The following is a 2,866-nucleotide window of genomic DNA, read 5'->3' on the forward strand; positions in this document are numbered from 1 at the left end:
TTGTCCAAGAAGTTGCTATATTTGTCCCTAAACTTTTGAAAAAAAAAAAAAAAAAAAAGTCTCAGAAGGGGTGGGGAAGTCGATAAATCTAGCTACAAAATTGCTAAATTGGCAACACTGAACCACATTAATTAAAATTGTATGTTTCCTGTGATTGACTGCCATTACAACCAAAGCAAGCACTGCGCTCAAGATATTTTCCATTAAGAAATTAGAACATCGAAAGTATGGGATATTGTTTATTCCAGACCAAAAACAAAATATGGTATTACAAGTTTAGAAAATTGAAATGATGCATATTGTGAAAAACAAGGGTAAAAAAGGCAGTTAGAGATGCATAATGAGACAAGATGGGGCTGCCGTGCTTTGTGCACAAACGGCACACCAATGTAACCCTTAAGCAGGCTGGCCCTCATCAGAAATAAAGATGCAGATTCTTTATGGTGGTATTTAAATATGAACCAAGAAATCAACAAACTGCCCCATCCACACCCCGCCCGTCAACTTAAAAGATTGTGCAAAACGTGGCATCTGAAGGTTTTATTGAAACACCATGTACAAAACAAAGAGAAAAAGTTACATGGAATTTGTGCTTGAGAGCAGCACAAGATGAACTAAAAAACAAAGGAATAAAGGAGGGGACAAGGAACAAAAATCATTTATCCCGCATAATTTACCTTGTCGTCTGTCCATGCTTGAACAGGACTGGTCGTTTTGATAAGGGTGCCATACTAAAAAGTCTCAAATCAGAGGTAATCATTTTCAGCTTTTTCCCTTGAGGGGGACTGCTGGGGGAAACAGCGGCACAACAACAGGGTAGGTTGGGTTAAGAGTTGGGGGAGGGAGGGGGTCAGTTCACATCAGCTTCTAGAACCCGTGGACTTTGAGCTGCTCCTCTTTGGCCAGTTCAATCTGTGAAATGGAGGAAATGGGTCGATTAAATCAACTACCTTTAAAGGCCATCAGGTTACATGCCAAAAGCCACTGAGTTCATACTTACATCAGTGAGAAACTGGCAAATGTTCTTGCGCTGACCACCTTGCAGCTGAATTACTTCACCATACTCAGGGTGCTCAATCACAGTCCCATTGCAGGCAAATTTCTGAAGACGCAACAAGGGAATGTTAAAAACGCTCCACCCATGTAACCGTAAATTCAATGTGCATTATTTTAGAGTGACTTAAATGACAACCTTCTTGAAGGCCTTGACTAGCTTCTTTTTATCATAGTCATCAGCTATGCCCTGAACCGTGGTCAGAGTCTTCCGCCCGTTCCGCTGTTGAATTCTTATGTGGATGTAGTCCTCAGTCCCAGCTGGGAGCCGATCATCACCCTTAGTTGCATCAGCAAAGGGGTCTTTGGAAAGATAAACAAGCAGCATTAGCAATGTTTGTGGCATCAGATTTCCTGCTTTGCTTGAAACAGGCCAAAGGTAATCTTTTAACTAGGTCACCTAATGTACTTTATGAATTAAGGACAGCTAACCTAACTAATTCTATCACCTCAAACATTTCTGCATGTAAAATCTGCTTCTGTAGGCGCCTCACAAGAACATGTTGGAACAAAGCAAAACATCCCCGTTAACAACGGGGTAGAGTTCAGGTCTGATCTGGCAGCTCTTTAACCGTTCGTGTACCGGACCCGTTCAATATATCAAAAGGCTTGATCTATTTCCATATAAAGCAACGGTTTGTGTTTTACGTGTTAAGTTGTCTTTAATCTTGACACCAATCCATATGCAGAAGGCTCGAGATGTGTCTCGGAGATCGCGCTAAGTCTAAAAATAAGCCGTCATCCATTTTGTATCTCGTTCAGAAAAACAAGCTGGCGATCAAAATGGTTATGTTGGTCGTCGAGATAGATCACAACCTCGATTTAATTCGAGATGAACTCGTAAACTCGACGCTAACCAGCTAATAAAGTACTTAAAATTTGGATTTAAGACGGATATGGTGTTTTAATAAGGCGTATTGTCGAGATTAGGAGCGAACTAAACAAGAATAAAAACTGAGGCCTAACGTTAGTTGCGGTTTCTAACTGCGATTTTCGACGACAAAAACGTCAATTCAAATACGACACTAACGTACTTTTAAATAATCGGCAAACGGATTTGTGGTAAATAAACAGTGTTTTTTAAAAGTCATCATAATATTTATTCGCTAAAAATGAATATCGTTTTCTGTCGACGTTCCCCCCACACAATAAAATACTACGTTTTCAGAGATCTCGAGTCTTACCAAAAGATTGGAGGTTCTGGATAGCGGACATACGATAAGATTCCCTTTCCTTTCGGACGACAACGGGTGGTCTCGCGGTTTTGGTTTCTTGGGAATCTGGCCTGATTATTGAGGGGGGTTCTTCTCACTCGGTGCTCCGTTAGCGTTTGCTGAGTTTACCAAATGGCGACACTGGGTTGGAGCTCTTGAAACAGCGCTATTTAGCTCCGCCTACAACTGAGAACATGACGTCACCCAAACGCAAGACTTCTCTTGCTGCGAAATAATTCGGCATTGTTAGGTCAAATAATCTGTTTGAAAATTAAATCAAGGGTGTAAGCGATAGATGTACAGTACATTCAGTAGTGTACTATTCCTTCCTTTCCCAAGGGGCTCCCATTAAAAAAAAGTGACTTTAAAATAAGCTACAGTACATTTTATAATAAATTAGCTTATTTTAACAACACGTTTTCTTCTTTCTTTTGTTCTTCAAAGGGTTTTTAATGTTAAATATTATGTTAACTGAATAAGCTGATGTGTGCACTCTCTCTCTCTCTCTCTCTCTCTCACACACACACACCAGAGAGAGAGAGAGAGAGAGAGAGAGAGCAAGGCTGTGTGGACTAGTTTTCTCATTTTATTTATATATA

General features: G+C 40.3%; 1 protein-coding gene across 1 annotated transcript; it reads right to left on the minus strand.

The window, feature by feature from the left end:
* Positions 1 to 226: 226 nt before the first annotated feature.
* LOC107665169 (eukaryotic translation initiation factor 1b-like) lies at positions 227 to 2,416 on the minus strand. The gene is made up of 4 exons (XM_016455947.1): positions 2,238 to 2,416; positions 1,193 to 1,356; positions 1,001 to 1,102; positions 227 to 912 (listed from the first exon to the last, which is right to left on the minus strand). The coding sequence occupies exons 1-4, from the start codon at positions 2,266 to 2,268 to the stop codon at positions 868 to 870; spliced, it is 342 nt and encodes a 113-aa protein (XP_016311433.1). The 5' UTR covers positions 2,269 to 2,416; the 3' UTR covers positions 227 to 867.
* Positions 2,417 to 2,866: the final 450 nt, after the last annotated feature.

Source organism: Sinocyclocheilus anshuiensis, unplaced genomic scaffold, assembly GCF_001515605.1.
Source record: "Sinocyclocheilus anshuiensis isolate Anshui unplaced genomic scaffold, SAMN03320099.WGS_v1.1 scaffold379, whole genome shotgun sequence".
Lineage (NCBI taxonomy): Eukaryota > Metazoa > Chordata > Actinopteri > Cypriniformes > Cyprinidae > Sinocyclocheilus > Sinocyclocheilus anshuiensis.

Coding starts and splice junctions, on each gene's coding strand:
- LOC107665169 (XM_016455947.1), bottom strand. CDS start 2,268: ATGTCCGCTATCCAGAACCTCCAATCTTTTG. Junction 1,357..2,237: donor CCAGAACCTCCAATCTTTTG/GTAAGACTCGAG, acceptor ATCTTTCCAAAG/ACCCCTTTGCTGATGCAACT. Junction 913..1,000: donor TTTGCCAGTTTCTCACTGAT/GTAAGTATGAAC, acceptor TCCATTTCACAG/ATTGAACTGGCCAAAGAGGA.